Source organism: Temnothorax longispinosus, chromosome 8 (genome assembly GCF_030848805.1).
Source record: "Temnothorax longispinosus isolate EJ_2023e chromosome 8, Tlon_JGU_v1, whole genome shotgun sequence".
NCBI classification, from domain to species: domain Eukaryota; kingdom Metazoa; phylum Arthropoda; class Insecta; order Hymenoptera; family Formicidae; genus Temnothorax; species Temnothorax longispinosus.
Window position 1 is genome coordinate 14,533,097 of NC_092365.1, and position 21,875 is coordinate 14,554,971.

At 38.7% G+C, this 21,875-nt stretch overlaps 1 protein-coding gene across 1 annotated transcript in view; it reads right to left on the minus strand.

Moving 5' to 3' along the window:
- The window catches only part of LOC139818414 (irregular chiasm C-roughest protein), a 130,830-nt gene that overhangs the window by 29,955 nt on the left and 79,000 nt on the right, over window positions 1-21,875 (minus strand). Inside the window, exon 3 of the mRNA XM_071787107.1 lies at window positions 7,292-7,524. Within this exon, the coding sequence (XP_071643208.1) occupies window positions 7,292-7,524 (233 nt within the window). The remainder of the gene's footprint in view (window positions 1-7,291; window positions 7,525-21,875) is intronic.

Consider the following 21,875-nt stretch of genomic DNA (forward strand, 5'->3'; position numbering starts at 1 on the left):
AATAATGAAGTTGCGAACGAATTTCCGTGCATAATGCCGTAACATGATTGTTCTGCCGGGTCGGTTCAAACACAATTGCGCGCGTATGTGCGTGCGTGTCGCGGAAATCAAGCTTATCGGCTCTAATTAGACACCTCATGCGAGAGTTCCTGCTGTTCGTTATCGATATGAGATCTCCGGGCTGCAAGTGCCGCAGCGTCCTTCCGCGCGCGTTCGCCGCGTTAGGGATCACTAGAATAATTGTATTCCCAGTCCCATACAGTGTCGCGATTAGAAATTACAGTATGGCCCCATATCATGATTTATGTACTATTCGCACGATTTTTGCGATGTATCAACATTATCGCAATTTCACCGACGCGGCGGACAGATTATCTATCGGATATATCCTGCTTTTCGGGGCGTTCCGTGATTACGTTCCCGATAATTTTGTTTCTTTTTCGGATTAATCAGCAACGTGCACAATCTGTCGTACTCATACTTTTTAATAAAATTCATCTGATATATTAATATTTGTACAATTTCTTATAATTTCTCTGCTATTAAAAGTGTAAGGAAGTATTACAATGTCTAATTAGAATATCTGCTTTGAAATGTCAGAAATAATTATTGAATATTATTCTCAGAGAAACGTTCTATAAGTGTCAATATAATAAATTATCTCGAAATACATTTTCGCAATACGGAATAAAAGGATTCAGTAACTGCAGTTGGTTCTATTTTTCACAGTTAAGTGAAATTCAGAAATATATACGATACTATTGTTAGTTTGCCACCCACAATCTATAATGTTGAAATCATAACATATCGGATCTAGCGCGTGATACTGCGCGATTTCACAAACATGTGTTGAGATATTTTTAAAACGTGAGAGAAATATCGGAAATCGACAGCTATATACGATTTACGCGAGCTTGCCTTCTTCCGTGCAATCAGCGCGCGTCGAATATGCTTCCCGTTGACGCCTTTCTCGCGAGGCAGATTCGTTTAGTCGCTTTTCTAACTGCGGCCTCCGCAGGAAATCGATCTCGTCCGCTCTAATTAAGAGTTCTGCGGTCCCGCGGTGCAGTGCCATTTACTATTGTGTCACGAATACGAATGAAATTACCGTGCAAAGTGCATCTGTCTAAAGGAGCGAGAAATCAGAGCATTTTTACCCTCTCCTTTCTCTTAAAATTTCCTCATAAAATTTCCTCATAAAATATATAGCCTCAGAAAACTCATAATATAATTAACTTTCACGAAATGCGTTATTTTTAAAGGGAGAATCCGGAATTTCCGAAAAAACGGAAACATTTAAAAGCTTTACAATAGAAATGAGATAAAATATTATTAAATATAAAAAGCTGTATTAATGGCGGTAACAGTATATGAGAGCGCCGCGAAAAAGTATCATTTGTCGCAAAATTATGATTATGACATAATCCCGTTTTTATTTCAAATCTTTATTTTATGTTTCAATAAACATGGCTCCAAAAGCTAATCTCCATCGAACGCTCATCCCACTTTCTTGCTCGCTTAATCATCCGATATTCAGTTTTTACGTTTTCACGTATTAAAACGTGTATTTCGCATTTTCTGGTCGAGAATGGCAGAAATACACGCGCAGCTGGTTGCCCTCCAGGCTAGAGATTTCGAGGCGCGCGCGTCCAGCTTTATTACGAAGCATATTGAGAATCGTATCAGGATATCCCGTAGCGGTTTTCTCTGGTAAGATGAATAGATTCACAACTAATAATTTCCCGTGGGCATCCACGCGCTTCCCATCCCCCCCTATCATCCTCGCACGGACCATTCGCACGATGGACAATAGCTCTGAAAGTGGAGTTATGGAATGTGGAATAAGCGGTGCGGCCAGGTGAAGAGAAGGCACTAGTAGTAGTGGTAGTAATAGTAATGGTAGTAGTATATAGTAGTAGAGAGAAAGAGAGAAGCAAAAAGAGAGAGAGAGAGAGAGAGAGAAAGAGAGAGAGAGAAGGTGAAGAAAAGTGGAGGCAGGGACGGGAATTGCGCGAGTAAATGCCCTATTCCGTTGTTGGAGCTGTTTAATTACTAGTTATCAGTTGAAAGGCAAACGGAGGGACGCGCGAGAGAGGGTGCGCGCCCGACAGCGGATCGAGGAAAGAAGAGAGAAGCGAAATCGGATTATGGCGAGAGCTGCGAAGCATTCGACTGTGGTGACTCTGAATTTCTAGCGGAATTGCACCGTTCCTCCCTTTCTCTCTCTCTCTCTCTCTCTCTCTCGTTCGCTTTTTCTCTTCCGTACGATTCGCCTAATGAAGGCCGATAAGGCCGCGATAGATTCAGCAATATCGGCGGCTTAGAGCTGGCGTCACCCGACCGGGCATCGTAGAGGGAATGAGATCAGTTGGCTTGTACATTAAGTCGTAAAATCGAGAGATCTGCATTTATTAAATGTTTCCTTCAATTTTATCGTGCGCATCAGAGATTCCCGAGATTTCTCAAGTTGAATTAATCGTCGTAGTTATGGCAAATTTGTTGTTGTTCGCAGTTTAAAACGTCGATATGTATAAGTATATGCGTATATTTCGTATACGTTTGCTGAATACTTCTCGTACAATGCAATATAAATAGAGGAGGATAATACCTGGTAAAATAAAAGCAATATTACAATCCTTAAGGGAAACTTGCGGTATCTCGCGAGTTTTGGCGGCAATACGATAGGAAGTCTTAAAACTTTAGCGTTGTCGAGGAGACGAAGAAGGCGAGATAGGAGGTGAGAGATATCATCGGGGTGAAAGTGTACGGAGTACAATGATTCAAACAATTGCGTGAGAGTCGTGGCAAGTAGACGTTACGTGTTTGGGAACAATTATTAAACGCTGTTTAATATTAATCTTAAGATTATACGCGACGAAGACAATTTCGCATTTACCCGCGACTTCGTGAAAATTATTTCGGAAAATCCTTCTGTTTTATTCATCCCCATAAACTTTCCGATGCGCGAGGCATAGCAAACGGAATGCAAAGTCAAGAACAAGCGAATTCTAAGAGTGCAGTCTACCGAATATTTAATTAACCCGTCTTAATACTATAACTTTCTTTTGGCGCGATGTATTTATATAGTCATTTTCTATTTTCTTTAAAAGATTTCCTTATATATAAAAGACATTTAATATATTCTAATTTTTTATTATAGTATAAATTAGATGCAATATATTGTAATACAATTTGATATAATATAAATTAAATTAAATTAGATTTTATTGGAGATGTAACCCGGCATTCTCGGATATGGTAAACAAGTATTAGGATACACGATTGGAGATTTATTTCTGTCTCTTTTGAGATATGCAGTTTAAAAAAATTGTAAACATGTTTTCAGCAAGGAACTTGTGCAAATTTCGATAACGCGGCATTCATTTAGCTCGATGCAATCATTAAAAAATTTCCAACGACAAGTAAAGCAAGAGCGAATAAAAATCAAATATAAAAATGCATTGCCGGATGTAACCGTTCATCTACGGTAGTTCATAAACCGATAACAGATTTTCGCCAATCCGAACTCGCCGCCAAAAAATTTCGTATTTTCACGATAGACATTTAATGTAAAAAATTTCGGCTCTTGCGATAAGTGTCTATTAGAAACGTCTGTAGACTGTGAATATGTCGAAAATCGAAACGTATCATGTATTTCTATTGCTGATTTCCGTTTATTTTATGACCTTATCCATTTTACTTTTCATACTCTGATAATGCCGCACGTGGTACGCGTAGAAAAGCGGTCTAACAATGAAACCGCACGAACTTTACGCACGATATCGCGTGATTAGCGCTCCACTCTTTCTCTTTTGCACTAACGCTTTCACTGATCCAACAATGCATCGGAATTTTGCGAGTAGCTTTCGCTCCATTTTTCCACCCTGTGAGCGGATAACGTTGAGTCACGTCAATGATCGATTATGAAGGTAGTCTATTGTTTAACTGAACAGACCCGAGCGCAATAATAACGCAATTAACGAAAATTCGTGAAAAGTACTATTGTCGAGAAATTAATTTTTCAGTTTTGTAAGTGAGCAATTTTAACGAAGCTAAAAGCTAAGAGTAAAATTTAGACATGAACGAATAATTTAAACAAATGTTTGTAAATTTTACGTAACAGTGTATATTGAACAAATATTAAAAGTATAGACATTGGCATTAACTAATCATTATTTTGCTAAAAAATGTAATGGTTTGTTCAGCGTTGTAAAAATGATTGATATTTTATGGAGAAAACAGATATTTAAAAAAAAATGTTTCATTATTCATGTATTATTCTTTTCTATTAGTACACCGCTTTTTTCATCATGCTTTTTTCATTCGTGCATTTCGATATCTGTAGATGTGTGTGTATGTGTGTGGCCATTAAGCGCATCTTATGGAACTTTTCATAAAACGATTGAAATAATGGTCGGATGAGAATTTCGCCGTATAATGAAATTCGGATATTGTGCACAGCCTATTTCCGCAATAATATTTGTAACGCCGGAGAATATCGATTTAATTAATGGGCACGCAAAATGTGGTTTCGCGGTAATGAATAATGCGAAAATCAAGCTCTCATAAAATATGATACTTTTCACGAATTTACACGATTACGATTTAACGCATCACGAATTGCGAACCAAATTTTTAAGAAAAATTTACGCAATCCACGATATACAATATGCAACGTACACAATATAGCCAACGTTACAAAAGTCATATTAAATTATTTCTCTGACTAGCGATGCCATTTATTTTGACCATTAATATTCCACCAAAATTATGGAACTTCTGTAGGATTATGTGGTTCAATTTTCCATCAGATTGCAGTCGACCATTTTAGTCACTCTATGATTTAATGTATTCTTTTTGTATGCCGCAGGAATACATTCAAAATGGATATTTTTTCCTATTTAAATATTTCGTGATCATTACTACCGCGCGAGTCGATACGTCGACTCCCCAATCGGGCTATTAATCGTCGGATTTGCATAATTTTAATTAAAAAGCATGTGTTTGCGAGCGATCGAGAAACAAATTTCATTAAATTCTTCGCCAGTTGCCGATTAACTGGCTGCTCCTGCTAGGCTGAATTTAACATTAACGACAGTGACAACGTCGGGATTACATTTATCTGAGAGTAAAATTCGTGTTAGACAGATCTGCGTCCTTGGCATATGTCGATATTTACAAAATGCATTGAATATACGTTTCGTAACTTCTAATGAATTTCTCGATCGTGATAATAAATTATCTTATTTATTTCCTAGGTTCAACAAGCAAAAGATATGGCTATGAGATTTACATAAAAAATGAATAATTTGAGTTTTAAGTATAAAATATTGTTTTATGCGTAAGAAACTTTCTTTCTTGCAAGTAACTTGTAAATGCCTTCGAAAATTATTTAAAAATTTTGTGCATACTTTTAATTTAACATTTCAATCACTTGTTACCTTGATTATTGTCTGTTTACGATTTTGTTAAATAAATTAATCAATTCCAGATTAGTCAATAAATTTTTACGTGAAAGACGGTCGAATGAGTAGATTTGGAGCACCCTGTACGTATTGTCTTGCGAAAAACTTCTTAGCGTGCAATCGTAATGGAAAGTTATGCAGCCGTGATAACTTCCGATGTTGTTAGGGCCCACATAGCCGAACTTCTGCTATGTAATGAATGAAAATAAAGCGCGCCGTATGAAATCCGTAGGCGGTACATTAGCGTAATAGAAAACCCTTATCTTCAGAGCAGTTATTAAGTTTAAGCTCTTTTATATACGGATAAACTTCCTTTTGTCACGAATATTATGGAAATACATCTCGCAAGCTCATGAAGCTAACGAGAACTTTTTCCTGGTATTACGTGTGTCTCGTAAAGCGGTCACTTTGGATTGAGTGTAATATAGCAAAATCGATTTATCCATCCTCTTTAATGATATTTTATGCAGGAATAATTGTATAATAGTGTACCATATTATGTTATCGCGATTATTACGGTAAAAATATTTGCCTTAATATAAAAAATGTACGCGTATTATCGAGCTATTATTGCGCGATATCTGAGTGTAAAAATATATAATAACTGCTAATGACACTAATTTATACCAGTATATAGCTTGTACAATAGAATACAAAATCCATGAATTTATTGTTCTTTTTTTTTTTTTTTTAAACTGATTCGTTTCTCGAACTCGTTATATCGATTCGCGTGTCAAACGTGTGTATTTTATACGTTTATAAGTTCAAGAGGGGTGGAATTGTGCAAGAGCAATCAGTATTAACTGACAGGCTAGATGTATAGGGACATAGGTAACCAACATAAATCTCAGGCTCACCGAGCGTGGTTCGAAGTTGTTTTTGTTGCGCGGAACCACGCGTTCTGCTGAGTGGACTTCGCGGCAAGAAATGCAGTCCTTAGCTTCGGCCCCGGCCAGATTTTCAGGGCAGATTCGGTACTATTTACTAAGGGTGTCGCGCTTGGATTCTCGCTTTTAGTTCAATCAATCAGTTAGGAGTAATAATGCGGACCGTATTCCTTCACGTTATCTATTCCAGCAGTTAAGATCCGTCTGACACGAAAGCCCTCCAATGGATCTAATTTGACATCGAGCAATATCCGGCCACTCAGCAATCTGTCTAGCTTCACGCGACAAAAGAGCTTCGAATCACGCTCCATCGATTTGACATAAAATTTGATAAAAGTTAATCGTGAGAAAATAGTTCGTACCTTGTATTTCTGCGTAGCAATCCGCCACGAACAAGGGAATTTGATATGTGGATATGTTCATCCTGTTTTATGATCCGTGATATATTATTACATATAATGCAATATATCATATAGCTCTAGATATATTATTTTTTAGATATAGTACAAAGAATTATATATAATATATTTCCCACGCATTATATTGATATATTCATCAGAAACATATATAAGTCGAATTTTTTTATATTTATTTTTCGTTTAGAATCGCGATGGATAATCTAATGCTCACAACAAAGAGCCGTTTTCGGAAATAAAACGACGAGGAGATATACGCCTAAACGTAAAATCAATCGAGCGTAATCTTCGAGGCAGCGTACTGCCCATTGCCAAGGGATATCCGTGAAGTTTCCAGATGCAATTGCCGGAGGTTGCTTTCACGACTATTAATCCGGTCTAATCTCAAATAATCCTATCGATATATACACACATAAATATATATATATATGTTAGGCTCAAAGACCCTTATATATATACCCTTATATATATATATACGTTAACAAAGATGCTAGAAGATACGGAAAAGGGAAAGGATACTTGCCTCTGCCGGCGGTTTTCCGGCGCTGCTTATGCATTCGATCACCAGCTCGCGATCTTCGGTGGTGACGAGGAAGTCGCCTTGCAGGATCTTCGGCTTCTGCGGTGGCACTAGCACGCTTAGCTTAGCAAATCTCGATCGTAAAGCCGGCTGTCCGTCGTTTGTCGGCGAAGCCTGACATTGATACGTGCCATCGTCCTCGAGTTCCACCGGATATATGTGCAGCGAAAAATCGCCTAAAAGCAGAAAAAAATACGATCAATATCGAACTCTAACATTTCGCATCAAGTTAAATGTTGATGAATAAATATCGAACGATAAATATCGAATTCTAACACTTCGCATCAAGTTAAATGTTGATGAGGTATTTTCTCATAAAACTCTCACTGGAATTAAAATCACGTTCAATTGATGTAAACATGACTCTAGCATCAATTTAATTTGAATCTCTATCATAAAGATATAACAATATGGAGAAGATTGAAAAATTGTGGTAAACGATGAGATCTCTCTGAATATGTATTTTCTTTCAAAGAAAATCTATCCTAAATTGGGTAAAGAATCTATCACTGAAATACAATGCGAAGTGGAAATAATCTCTATATTATATGGATATTCTCTGAATTGTAGACAATGGAGGAGATCGAAAAAACGATATCAACTGCAGCGGAATATGTCAGTCGCTTACGGCATAGCGTCGGAACGCAGATATAGAATTTATCGTGGCGCGGTTTTATTTTAAATTCGTCGCGTATTCACGTAAACTGTCAGGAACCAGCCAGCTTGATAACTACCATCGATGAATTAGAGCGAGCTCATCGTACTGTGAGAAAGTCTCTCTCTTTTTCTCTTGCGTCCCCCCTTTCATCTCTTTCTTTTCTCTTCCCGGTGATTTTCGACCACCGCCACCGCTGATTCTCTCGTCAAATCGCGAGAATACGCATTGTCTGTCGAACGAAAGTGGCGTCGTCGTTCAAAAGTATCGCGAGCTCGTCGATTCACGCCAAGTCGCATCACGTATCACGGTAACGTATCGTGCTCGAATAAATCCGCGTCGCTTGTACAATTTATCCCCCTTTCCGTGTGTGCCGTTTCCTTCTTTCGCACATCGGCACTTTTTTCTCTCCCCCTCTCACCGTCCCGTTGGACCGTTCTCTTGCTCCTTCTCGCGGATCGATGTCACGCATGTATCCCGATGGCTACATATACAGTATTACGCTTCTCGGATCCACGAGCGGAGCAAAGCGAACACGACGAAGGATATACATTCCGCGAACACGAATGCGGTGGTCGAAGGGACAGCTCATGGCCAGACGGTAGAAAAATGTAATTGTCAGTCTCCGTGCGTGCGTGCGTGCGACGCGGAATAATTTCCACAATAAATTGCACCTTCGCGATAAAGCCGGTTGACAACGGCGGCGCGTCCGACTCGGGGACGCGTTAAGGCCGGTGTCCGCTTAGATGTCAGCCCTAATTTACTGCTCTTATACCTATATGAAATATAAAATTTCACAGAAAATATGAAGCAAGTAGATAAATGTATCTTGAGACAATAATTTCATTTCCATGAAATTATCGATTTCTTTTTAAAGATTTGAATTAAGAAAGTTAATTTTATGTAACGAAATTAACATATAAAATATAACACAGTTTTAAATACTTTATATTATTCTCTATTTCTCTCTCTCCATAACTTCAACACCAGATAAAATTCGTTATTTAATTTGACATTCTATTTAGCACCTATAGAACACTATGGAGCATGAAAGTCTATAAATAATTTTTTGATTTATTCTCTGTTAGGACAGTATGTCCCTTGATTGTTGCGCTTCTGTTCAAAGCTACGGTGGCTTATGCCCGATGAAACGTGTATGAGCCGCTCGTAATACCGCGCGTTTCAGCCGTTAAACGTCAGGGCGTTATCGAAAATAATTTCCATAGGAAATTTTGTGCGGTACGGTGTGGGATGACGCGAAAAGCTTCGCCGAGTCACTCGTCCGTGATGGTCGCGCGAGTAAAATTGACGAGCGTCCTTGCATTAAATGATAAAGCGTTTTTTTTTTTTTAATCTTTTTACATTCTATTTTGACTGCGGTGGCATATTTATTCGCTATTTCCACCAATGTGCCAATGATCAACTTATCCCTTCGAATCGTACAGCTTTATCGAACGTGCTTCATTATGTAAAAGTGATTTAGCCCATCAACTAGTGCAATTTTAAATAAATCAGATTTAAAATTTCGAAGAAATATTTTAAGAAATTTTTCTTGAATGGCGTGCGATATTGAATTTGACTTTAATCACCTCTTTTTTTAATGTAAAGTTTCATATTGCCGACCCAGCAACTCACTTTTTTTCAAATTTCACGGTTTAACTTATTTTTATATGATACCTTCCAATTAACGTAAACCGAATAGTGGAAACCGTAACCGAGCGATAAAGTGCATTCACCTATATCCATTCGTGGAAGTTAAAAGCCAATTGAAACGTACATTTTCTTGCTAACTACAATTAACGCTTCTCTCAGGATCCCCGTTGAATAAACTTTCGAAACTTTGACATACAGCACATTGTCCGTAGACTTCTGTAATACTACGATAATTACTTTCGCTAGATATAGTCAATGTTATATATCGCGACGTCAGTTAGGACGATCATCTATAATGCCCTCATAATCAGTTGAATTTACTTCAACGAACGTAACTTGGTAATTTTCGTGCTGCGAACTTTTGGCATGCTATTGTTTGCGCAGCTGATATATCGTACGACTTTGTAAAATAACTTTCTTTTAAAAGATCTACATTTTACAAATTTCTTTTATGTTAAGTTTACTCAGAGTTGTTTCGAAACGTTCCATAACGATAAATATTTAAACTAGTGGAGTTTGTTATAATACTGCATTGGTTGTGCAAGTGCAATATTGTTGAACAGTGTTTTTCAATCAGGCTTTTTCGCAAGCTCGATAAATCTACTATTTTCGTTTTATGTTGTTTTAAGTTTTCTCGAGATTATTGCAAGGTATTGCCTAGCGGTACAAATATTTGCCTCTGGTATAAGCCACAACCGTGATATAGGAGATACGTAAAGCTTAATTCTAATTTAGAAAATTTGAAATAGACAGACATTTCTATATTTCAAGGTAAATCTTGGTGCGCGAATACATGTGATCCTGTGTTAGAAAAATCTCAATTAACGTCGAGATGGAAAATAGACACGTAGCATATCTTTATAATCTTTGAAAGCTGATATACATAAATATCTGACTTGAAATAAATAGTTGCCCTCACTTTTTGATCAAGACTGATTTATGGACCTAAATTAACTGATTGTGAATGTTTTATGTCCATCTAAGTATAATCCCTGACTTTCTCGACCTTCTTTTTGAATCGATATCCGTGTAGAATTACGTCGTCACGGCAGAATCAACAGTGGACGGTGTCGACGGCAGCCGTCGTTTCACGAGTATCGATTTTCTTCGATGATCGAATCCGCTCGGCTGGACGAACGCTAATGCCGTTTGTTCGGATCGCGCCATGTCCTCCCCCCGTTCATCACCCACCCCCGCCAGGACGAAGCTCACCGCGAGTTTCCAAGTGCGCAGCTATGCCCGGCCGTGCTTTCGTGAAATTTACAGACGCGATTAATGTCACGACTGGCTCGTCCGGCAGGCGTTCGCTTGCCTAGCGGCCGTTTGTAGGCCTAACCGTTACTAATTTCGGAGGGAATTATGGCCCCGCTATTACATACCCGACCTAACTGGCCTAGCGCACGTCCCGCGTGTGTCCGTTCGTCCGTGTGCCGCGTGTTAACGTGCACGGCACCCGACGTCTTACGCGAAAGGCCTGCCCCGTATTATTGACGGAGCGCTGATTTATCGTCGCGATAAAGACCCGCGCGCCCGCGTTACAACCCCGTTGTGCCCCCCTGATGTCCGCGGCGTAGGATGTTATCGTTTGCCCGTTTTGCGGCCCTCGACTCGAACACCGCGAATCCTACCACTACCAACCGCCGCACCGACCAAATGCCGATATGCCAGAATAGATAAAGCCGCGCCCGCTGATTACACGATTACTTCGTGCCGGGAGACCGAATCCGCGCGCAACCTCGTCGACAGTAAACACACAAGCTTTTACGAGGCTCGTTCGCGGCCGCCGTTCTCGCGAACGTATATCAGAGAGCTTCGGGGAAACCCCGTCGGATTACGTTTTCGATATTTTCGCAGCTTTCGCGCGCACCGTCCGAGTTATCGAACGCTCACTCTTCTTTTTTTTTTTTACATTTTGCGCTCACCGCCCCTGCACCTGGTTTTTCGCGGTGCGAAAACCGAGCGACCGGACACCGTAGCGAAGAACGAAATTTGCAGCGTAATCGCATCGCGTGTAAAGACAATCCACTGTTAGTTAGGCCGTGTGTGATTTACTACGTATTGCAATAAAGGCCGGTAACCGCGCGCGATGTTATCATTACGCCGTTTGTCTAGTTACAGAGCCAACTGAGGGAGAGAAAGGGGAGGGGGAGAGTTTACCGAAACAACTAGCACCACGTTTCTGGTTAGAGGATTAATGGCCTTGTGTTAAGACTATCTTGATTATGACGCGATGTCCACGATTTAATTTCTTGATAGGTATCACACGATTTATACACCCTAAGACGAATCATCGCTATATAATCGCAAGATCGGAAAAATATTTATTTATTTATTTATTATTTTACGTCACTGAATTCATATTTACCGCGGATGTATCGCATCGAATCTTTTGAAAGAGTTTTGGTATCCAGACGTATTTCTTTCACGGCGTTCCTCAGGGAAAATCTGTTTGCCATGTTCTACGCTGTTATTCTTAGTATAAGTTCCTCCGTTGCAATATACTACTTTTTTAGTATTCAAGTTACAAATATTGCCGCATAACCTTCTTCCGAGATATGTACCTGTGTCTCGTACGCGATTTTTCTAAAAACGACAATCTCAACTTCGACATACAAAATTGCGGACGTCAGAACACGATGGGAATTTTTTAAATCGTCGCCATTTTTATGCCCTTTGAAGCATAAAATGTCCAAGTCTGGCAACGGAGAAAGCCGAGTACCCGCATAAATTATGTATCCGGAAGGGTGAAATTTTCTGCTGCGCAAACTTTGGGCTTGTTACATTCTCGACGCTGAGATCGCATTTGTAAAATTCAACTGATATTAATGAGCAAAGCCGACCCCGGTGCTTAAGAAGAATGTTCTTACGTTACAATGTAGAATCAAATGATATATGTCGTAGACGTCGGGCTCGTCATTATCGTGTTATCATAATATTAAATATTTAATATTAAATATCATTACTGGCACAAACACACTTTGCTTAATCGATAAACATATTTACCGATAGCAAATACATTAAATACATATTATCCAGAAAACATTAATATTCTTTTTATTTTTGCGATCATCTTTTTCTTATTTGTTTACCTGCCATATGCATTATCGTCCCGCGAAAAGCTGAATATAATTTTCGCGATTTTTAGTCGATTAAAATACGCCGTAGTATTATACTCTCTGCTAACTGTAGCGAATTGTAATTAATCGTAACGGTTTATGATACAATGTTCGTTTCTTGACTCTTGTAATTAAAATTAATTATGGCTGTTTGTAGCGGAGCGGACAACGCGAGAGTTAATTAATTGCTCGCGATGTATTGTTCCACCACATCGAATAAGTCTTCACAGCTCCTCTCGTACCTTTGCTGCCAAAAGATCCTTTCTCCTTTGTCCGGCTTTTACGTTGGACCCTTACATCGGAAATGTTCTCAAATTATGACACGAAGACCAGAATTCTAGCGCTATATCAAACAACTGCGTTACGCTGACGCAATAAAACACGAAATTGGTAAGATATTTCTCGGAAAATATCGGATAATTGCAATCAGTTAAAATTGCTAATTGAAATCGGTTTATTACGATCAAAACGGCGACATTCTATAATTACAAAAGTTTCGCGAGTTTTCATCATTTTTTTTTTTTTTTTTTTTTTTAATTGAACACCAGCGACGATTCATTATTCAAAAAATTCGGCGGGGAGTTTTAATATAATCAGGGTTCACTTCACTTCTGTCTGGCGTCAAAGTTTTCTGGCATTATAATTTTTCATGCTTAATGCAACAAACTTTACTTGACGCGCAGGTGTAGTATTCGAGGATCTCTTCCGTAAAAGTTCCTAACCCGGTAACACTGACGTGCGTTAACATTTTGTAAATAAGAAGTTGTCACCATCATTCATCTTGGCTATTCACCGAAACCCTCCATCTTCTGGATAATATTATTACCAAAAAGTAATAAAGAAAATAAAACGTACAAAATACGTACGAAATACAAAAGATTAAAACTACGCATATTACATAAGTATAATAAATATAAAAGTAAAAAAAAACCAAAACAAGATATAAATTAGTAAAATATAAATAAAAAAATTTCTATCGATATTTTCAAGATATATTTCTCAGTTTTGCTAGCATATCTAACACACATTTGTGTTATATCGTTATATAATACAATTTCTTGCGGTTGTGGCTTATACCATTGCAGAGGTAAATATTTGTCGCATTTCCCTCAGCGTGCCGGCCACCTGGCATAGGCTAATACGTCGTTACAGATAGTTATCCTTTAATCGACAAACCAACCATACATCCTAAGGTCGCAACAATTGCCAATTAAGCGCATCTGGATATCTGATTGGTGTTAACGTAGACCTCTATTCGCGCATGTGCAGCTGGAAATGCAGCTCCGAATTTGCTATCTCGTCGTAGAGTGAACATTACCATATGGATAAGGCAAGATTTCGGTAAAAGTGCTTTAAAGCTCAGCTCCGAAATGCGGTTGAATTTTTCATGCCACGGTAGAACATGCTGACTGCACGATTTGCCATATATATTTAAACATTACAAAATCTTCTTTTTTTAAATATCTTTACATGAATCAATAATATTCATAAAATAAGCGTGACTGTTTGAAAAATTTCAATCGGATGTTAATCAAGTTTGTTTAAAAAATGAGGCAATAGAGCAACGTGTATAATTATGAGTAAATACGCATTTATCTTTGAGGTGTTCCGCTACACGCGAGAAATGCTTCAAAACATCGGTTTAATATTTACAATGATGTAACGCCATTATTCAGGCCAATTATCGCGGCGATACGGTCTCGCGGATAGTTAGCAAATAGAAGGAAGATGGACGATATGTGATGATTACCACAATGATAGTACAGAGCGACAGGTCTCGAAATTATACTCAGCTTTTGCTGATGCACAACGAGGTTCAATCGACCCTATTGGCCGACAACGCTGACGATCGTATTGATTTCGTAAACCAACCGGCGTATCGTGGTTTCTCGTTGCGGTTCGGAATTCGCTAAAATTTCAGTATCATATGCTCGTTCTCGTTATTATTTTGGCACCGATGACGATATTGATTTGCAGCGATTTGTAGCGAAGTACATTCACGACATTTCTAGCGAATAAGCGCGCATTAGTAATCGATGTGTTATTTATGAGAATTCGATTATTTCATCTTTCTAACATTGGGTCGCTTCTATTAATTTTATACGTATACGCGAGAGGTTTAATTGATTCACGCTTTCGTATATACGGCGAGCCTGATGATTAAACCACAGAACGATGGATTTCGGAGCTAAAGGAGATTAGTTGAATTTTTAGCATTTTACACACGCACGATTTACACGATTAATGCGCAAGTATAATGAAGAACAATTTTTATCCTTAATTACTAACGCGTCTAATAATATATATGTGCTTCTTGAAGCGACTAAATGTTTTTAGTTTCAGTAAAAATTTAATTCTTTTAATTTTATCAGAAATAAAAGAAATGTAATTCTTAATGATTAATTTGTAAAAGAAGTGCAAATATCTTGCGAGTAATAATAAAAGTTCAAGAAACTAGAATTGAATCCGATACTTTATTAATACTTCGTGAAAATCGAACATGCTAATAATATTTCAGTCGATTGTGTAATTTCATGTACATTTGAATATACTTGCATATTGCCGTTATACATATGTGTTCGATAAATTCGAAGGTTTGTAAATACTTAATACAATGACCTACATAAAGTTCTGTAAATAGCGGAACTAAAGTGTAATAAGGTTTACGAATATATCATCTTAAAAATAAGTAACAGACGTAAATGATTGTGTCAATAAAGTAATTTCAAATTTTGAATTTCAAATTTTTCGAAATGAATTGAAATTTAATATAATAATAAAGAGGCTCACAAGATTAAACGGCTCGACGCTCCATTTTCTCCGATTGAATCAAAATTTCATTAAATCAGGATGTTTCATATCAAATGTCAAGTAACTGCAACTCTTAATTAATTGCATCTCAAATCAAATTTTCTCTAGCAATAGAATTTTATCGAGAAATTTATAACTAAAGAAAAATGTAGTAGGTTCAAAGTGTCCTGTGTTAAATTTATGTTTTAACTGGTTCGCACATCTAAGGGTCGTACTCCATAAAAATTACGTGGACTTAACCGAGATTTAATCAATTCACTATCTCTTTCTAGTTTTGTCTCTGATGAGAAACGACTCGCGGAGAATGAATTAAAGCTCAGTTAATTTTCACTAACGTTTATGGGAGCGACCCTAAACCAGGCGCGCGAGTTACGATTTCTCACGGAAGATTAAATGAAATGTCGATAAACCGCTTTACTTACACGGAAAATAGTTATGCGCGGTCGACTTGCTGATCTTTCAAGTCTGGTCTATGTATATAATTTCATTAGAGATGACGTTCTTTTTTCCCCTCTTTTTTTATCGAGTCCATTTTCATTATCTCGGCGTTAGACGCGACATCTGCTGAATAAGAATTCGCGATATCCCCGCTAGAAATAGAAGGCATGGGCGGAGGTTTGCGATTTAAATTACGTCGGCCGAAGTGTGTATCCGGCAGAATATAATATCTGGCTTGTGTGCGAGCGTGGTGGTAGTGAGAAAAATATACCGCGGGAACCGGTAAGGTCGATTAATCGGCCGCAGTTGCAGCGGCAGGAGCGGCTCCGGATCCGGTCGAGCAGGTTGGGCGCCCCCGATATTGCTGCCATTGCTGCTGCCGCTGCTTCTGCAAGCGATCTTAAAAGTACGGATCTCTCGTACGTATGGAGAACGAATATTGCCGGAATTACGTTGTATGCTTATAATTGCGTCAATTAATATCAGGTGGCCTGTGCGGCGGCGATATCCGGCGCTAATTATCAGAGTGGAACGCCCTCTGATCCAAGATAAATTTACGCGAGTCGGCTAAAATCTTCGATAGATTTCAAGTGATGTTAGAAATTGTGCGCTATTTTATGTAGTTGTTTAAAAAATGATGTCTTTTTTTAAATGTGCAATAAAATACATGTGCAAATCAATTAAAATAAATTATACATATATAAGAATTACGAAGATACATAAGGATACGAAATAGGAACTTGAGATTTTATTCGTACTTCTATTATTTATCAAATACTTAATACATATATTTATAACGTTAATAATAAAATACGATGATGAAACTGCTCTTCTCATAATTTAAAAGCAAGTTGCAAGTAGGACGCTATTTTTATCGACTCTGTTTATCGACTGATTAATTGGATAGACAACAGTCGGACAGGATCTGGTCGAGCAAGTCACCCCACGCTGACTGCTAATTTCTCGGAAGATTTTACCGCGGACGGAGAGAAAAATAAAGAGATAATAACATTTTTCTGAATACTTAAGATTTACGAATCAAATGTAGTACGTAAGATATACTGAACTGCTTTGCGTAACGTGATGGTCACCATCGGATCGAAAATACTTTAAAGGTCAAAGTTTCTTCGTTATACATTAATAGCAGCTTTATAACATTTTCTTAAGATTCCCTTGAAAGCCATTCATCGCGGTAAAGCGGTATCGAACGGTAACCATTATTTCTATAACGATAACGAGCTAATTGTTAAGAGTATAATTAAGTTGGCAGTTTAAAATATGCAAATTTTTACTAAACAATCACGCTCATTAAACAGACAGACGATTGCCTCGAAAAAGAGAGAAAGTAGAACGCGCCATATTTTTGATCAAAATCTTCGATATTATTACCTCGTTAAAGCTAGGTCAGTTTTGCTTTAGGCATGATCGCTTCATCGATTAAAATCTATTTAAGCGTATGCTTACGTGAATAACATCCGCCCGGGGTAGAAAGATATGAAATCGATAATATCCGCAGAGTAAGTGCGGAGCGCCGCCGATTGCCTCCGTTCCGGCAACGCATCCTCCCCCAGTCACCTGTTATCGTAATAAATTCGTCCGAACGATAAGCTATTTCTAATACCAACGATCGCACACCCCGAACCCTTAATCGCACGTATCTCAGATCCCTTAAAGACATATCGTATTACACGCGGCGGCGGGTGCCGTAACGCCCGTAACAAGGTCGAGCGCGTCCGTTGCCACGCAGGCGCGCCTTATCGAAGGTGGAAATTATGACCTCGTGTACGTTTTTCCTTTCCGTGCGCCCGTGAGCTCGCGAGAAACAGGTATATCGAGCATGTAACAGAAGCGACCGCGGCGGGGGTATCCGGTCAAGCGGCTGCGGCGCGTTTCGCAGCTGGGTGCCCCGCGGCGAAACGCGACAACGCACCGCGGCGCGGCGCGGCGCGGCGCAGCGTAGCGCAGCGCAGCGCAGCACAATACAACGCGATGCGCTCTGCAACTTCTCTCGTCGCATCGTCACTGCCGCTGCCGCTGCCGCAGCTGCAGCTGCAGCCACCACCGCCGCCGTCGCCGCCGCCGCCGCTACTGATCTTATTGATCTATGGTAGAACCATTAACCATCAGAGCGTGCACCGAATGTTTCGGAACTAATTTAAACTTAGCCGCTTCTCCGCCCGCGGCATACACGACGTCGAATTAAAGACTTCGCTCTATCGCTACGCTATCGTGTGTATATTGATATGTGCGAGCCTTCGCCGATTAAAACGACCGCGACATGTTGTGATTCCGTTTGCGACATCTGCTCCCGTTGGCGGTTTGCTCGGATATTGATATATTTCAAGGCGCATCTCTGCTTATCTTCCGCAACTCGAGACATGTTGGTCTTAAAACAATTCTGTGGATTGCAATTAAATCACATATAAATTGAAATTAATATCGCGTAAAATAAAGAACAGAAAAATTTTGTACAGAAAATACATTCTGAATTATTCCTGAATTTAGAGCTTCTTCCTAATCGAAAGCTTTATCGCAGTAATTCAATTCTCGTTACTTGATACTTTTTTATTATTTGGATTTAGTACATCATTTTTTTTTTGGGGGAAAAAAAAGAAGCATTTTATAGCCTCGTGCTAAATGAATGATATAGAAGCTGACACATTATTTAGTAAGATTGATCTCGATGGGTTTGCATTGTGGTCATACGAGATAAAGCTTGAAAATGTCGAGTTTTCTTGATCCCCTTTACATTCGAATTAAATGATGGAAACGTTAATTAAACGGGTTTTCCGATAGTTAATCATAACCTCGCCACCGGCAACGAACACACACTATGTTCTGCACTAATTAACTTTCGGATGCATACACCTAATTTTTTTCCTGCACCTTCGATTAATTTTTTTTCTGCTGGCGGATAATTTTCAGACCGACCTTAATCTACATTTTTGCAGCGTGGTGCAGCATTTTTCGAAAAAGGAAAAAAAAAAGGAGATAATTATTTTGCTTTTATTTTAATTGCTTCAGCTCTTCATTATGAAGCCTAGGGTTAGAAAAGACGGCGTCCAAAATATAACAACATTGTGATATAAATATACTGTATAGAGCCCGGCATACTAAATCGACAATAATTTTATGGAAATCAAGTGTTGCTACCACGGTACGTGCTATAGAGACGGTGGGACGCGCTTATATGGAGAAGAATGAACGAGGACCAAGGCATCGTGCAACGGCATATTATAGTTACAAGTATATTATGGTTTCTCGGCTTAAACTGGATTTCAAACGCGCGCGAGCGTTATCGTCCCAACACACTGTGATTGTTGGGGAAGTCCGCGTATATACGCACCGGGGAGGCACACACGGCGCGGCAGTGTGTCAGCTTAAGGATATAGTGCCACCTGTACCTAATCCTACTTTTGACTGACGCGTCGTCGTCATCGAGTTTCACGAGAGATCCTTGCAAAGGAAACTTTTTGCATAACTAGATAATTCCTTTCGAAAAATTATGCTCAATTAATCTCGGATAATCGCGCGAAGAAATATAAAAATCGTATTGAAGTATTCACACGTGAACAATTGTATTCGAAACTAACTCGTGCGAAAAAAATGATATCTAAAAAAAGATAGCGACAGATTTGACGTGAACATTATTTTTATAACAACGAAAAACATTCGAATAGAATAGCTTATCGCTGACAATTTTATTAGCCAAATAAACGTAATGCGATATCTTTTTTTTTCGGGCTATAGGAATATTGCCGAACAATGTAATATTTTTTAACATATTGTGAATGCACGAAATGGAATATCGGCATGGAACGATACAATATCGTGGGATCACTCTATCTTCGGCAAGCCCGGCGACTAATCCTGCACCCGGCAAATACCGTAACCGAAAAACGAATAGAAATAAAAAAATAAACGCCGCGTTCGCATATACCGTTCGCGTTCCAATATGCCGACGCGCACGAGCAGGACAGCTTCGCGAAACACGTTACAAATTTTGATTGAATAAACGTTGGATCGTTTCGCTTTCGGCGCGCTGATTTTTGCGGAATTAAATGACGAATGCAGCGAGAGCGCGGAAAGATACGCACGCGTCGAAAGACAATCTATATGTTGAAAGAGATACAAACGGATGAAATAAACCAGTTCACTGCTCCGCCTCGCGCGCCATTACGTGAAAAAGCTCCGTTTTTTTATCGCGGCATGCGCGATTACGATCACGCGTTAGATCATTCCGTTATAATATTAGCAGAATTGGAACAACTTTACGAGTTCTCGTCGCAGTTCGATTTTTACTGTGTTACGCTTGTACCGTTTTTCTTTTATTCACTTGTACACTCGCTCATCTGCTTGCCTTGTCACTTCGAGATCAAATACGACAACGATATCTCCGTTTATTCGCAACTATAGACTTTACATCTCGTTTGCTCGAAATAAATTTTAAAATTAAAGTTTTTTTCCGTCTTATATAGATTTGAACGAAAATTTTGCGCTGTTATTAAACTGTATAAATTACTTCTATCTGTCATGTTGGGAAAAATTGACCGCAGTACAATTGTGCCATTAATTTTTTCACCGCGGTCCATCTCTGTCATTATTATTACCGTGATTTGCTGTCCGCGGTAAGAATATTTCATTCGCGTGTGCTTTGTTATTTGCGTTTGTGTCTCTCGAGTTTATTCGCGAGCAACGCTAACATCATCAGCGTTCTCGCTACTGAGTCCGGAGACGTGAACCGTGAAGGTCTTTATTTGAACATCACCCTTTCATTTGCCGACACAATTTACTGATTGGACGAAATTCTCTATGCCCTCGTTGCTTTTGCTATTACACATTTTGAATTAATTCACCTACGAGTATACATATATATGCCGTTACATATTAAAAATTCTGCAATAAAGAATGTCGTCTCGTGCGCCAGGTTGCGTCCCAGTCGAGCGACTATTTTGTATATGGAAACGTTTACATGTGTGTAAAATGTTCCTATACCAGCAAGTGTTACGAGTGTTGGGCGGCATTTTTTAGTAACTCGTTAGGAAACTAATTTAACTTCGCAGTAGCTTTTAATGCGAACTGCATCGGCTTTATGCGACGTAGTCGACACAAGAGTAGCGCGAGGTCCATCTTTGTTTTAAAGCGTGCTAACAAAAGAGAACCTCTTTCGGAAGTGCTATAGTGAAGCGGAAATGATGGTACAACTGAAAAGGAGGTCATTCCTCGCACAAAAAGAAGCTTGAAAGTGCGAAATAAATTTTTTTTTTTAAGCCATGTCGGCAGCGGTTGTCAAAATATAAATGAAAATATATACTTTTTCTTTAAAAAAATAAAGCTTATTTTACGTTTTTCTTTTATGTATATATATATTTTTTTTTATATGTATATATAACTTTTACAGTATCTTAAATTATTTTAAACTAACACTAAATAAAAATTTAATAACCAATGATGCTTGAAAAAATTTTTATATGATACACGAAGAGATTATCCAACTCTAAAAAAAAGATTCTAATATTTAGAACAGAATTTCTCGGAAATGCAGTCACATGTAAAAATATACAAATGTAAAAACATTATACACTGCTAACCTTTTTGTCGTGCTACGATTCCCATCTCAGATATATATGTACCTCATTATTTACTGTGAATATTGCCTTTGAGAATTTACTAACACTCAAGTTTTGTCTCTCTTCATGCATTATGCGCGAGTGTCGCTACGTCCGCAAATATATAGATCTCTAAGCGACGGGAAATATTTTTTCATGACGCGCGAGAGTCCTATGGGCCAACCGGACGAATGTGCGTACACTTTTTCGACACGGCAGAAAATCAATACTTTGCGGCCGGAAAT